This window comes from Carlito syrichta, unplaced genomic scaffold (assembly GCF_000164805.1).
Source record: "Carlito syrichta isolate Samal-C Ts95f unplaced genomic scaffold, Tarsius_syrichta-2.0.1 Scaffold203897, whole genome shotgun sequence".
NCBI classification, from domain to species: Eukaryota; Metazoa; Chordata; class Mammalia; order Primates; family Tarsiidae; genus Carlito; species Carlito syrichta.
Genome location: NW_007147993.1, coordinates 79 through 1,231, shown reverse-complemented (window position 1 = coordinate 1,231; position 1,153 = coordinate 79). Strand labels below are relative to the sequence as shown.

General features: G+C 40.5%; 1 protein-coding gene across 1 annotated transcript; it reads left to right on the top strand.

Annotated features, from left to right (window-relative positions):
- The first annotated feature begins 6 nt into the window (after positions 1 to 6).
- On the top strand, positions 7 to 608 carry LOC103253139 (60S ribosomal protein L5-like). Its single transcript, XM_021709383.1, has one exon. It carries the CDS (start codon positions 236 to 238, stop codon positions 530 to 532), a length of 297 nt encoding a protein of 98 aa, XP_021565058.1. The 5' UTR covers positions 7 to 235; the 3' UTR covers positions 533 to 608.
- The last annotated feature ends 545 nt before the right edge of the window (positions 609 to 1,153 follow it).

The window sequence follows — 1,153 nt, the reverse complement described above, 5'->3', positions numbered from 1 at the left end:
CCAAGTGGAGGTGACCGGAGATGAATACAATGTAGAAAAGCGTGATGGCAAGGCCGGTGCTTTCACCTGATATTTGGATGCAGGCCTTGCCAGAACTACCACTGGCAATAAAGTTTTTGGAGCCCTGAAGGGAGCTGTGGATGGCGGTTTGTCTATCCCTCACAGTACCAAGCGATTCCATGGTTATGATTCTGAAGGCAAGGAGTTTAATGCAGAAGTACATCGGAAGCACATCATGGGCCAGAACGTTGCAGATTATATGCGTTACCTAATGGAAGAAGATGAAGATGCTTACAAGAAGCAGTTCTCTCAGTACATAAAGAACAGCGTGACTCCAGACATGATGGAGGAGATGTACAAGAAAGCTCACGCAGCTATACGGGAGAATCCTGTGTATGAGAAGAAGCCCAAGAAAGAAGTGAAGAAGAAGAGGTGGAATCGTCCCAAAATGTCCCTTGCCCAGAAGAAAGATCGGGTAGCTCAAAAGAAGGCGAGCTTCCTAAGAGCTCAGGAGCGGGCTGCTGAGAGTTGAACCAGTTTTCTATGAGGATTTTCCAGATAAAGACAATAAACATTGACCAAGCAGAAAAAAAAAAAAAAAAAAAAAAGAATCAATAAAATAAAGAGAAAAGGCAGTGAGAAAAAAGGGTTCTGCTATTATTAGAGTATAATTTTTCAAAAGACTAACCAACATGATTTTTATACAAATACAGCATGCACATATTTCAAAGATTATATTGAACGCTTTAATATTAATGAACCAGTAAGATGATAAATCCAGACTAAAAAGCATTTCAGTAGATAAGTGTGTTTCTACTGAAAGGACATAACATGAAGTTAATATAGCCAAAGAGCAGCCATTTTAATACTGTCTAGTTGTCATATTTTTCTAGCAGTTCACTTTAATTTACCCCCAATCTACTAGCCAAGCACAGAACCGGTAATTGTTTTACAACACCCTTCCCAGCTTATTTTTTACTAATTAGCTTTTCTATTTCAAGTATTTGCCTCCACTCATAAGACTCAAGTTAACCTAATCAGCACTTCATGACCTTCATGACTCAGGCAGACCCTATCACCATGGCAGTGGTTATGTGACTGGCCCACCCATCTGCCTACCATCCATCACCTGACATCAGTTCCTGTGCATACC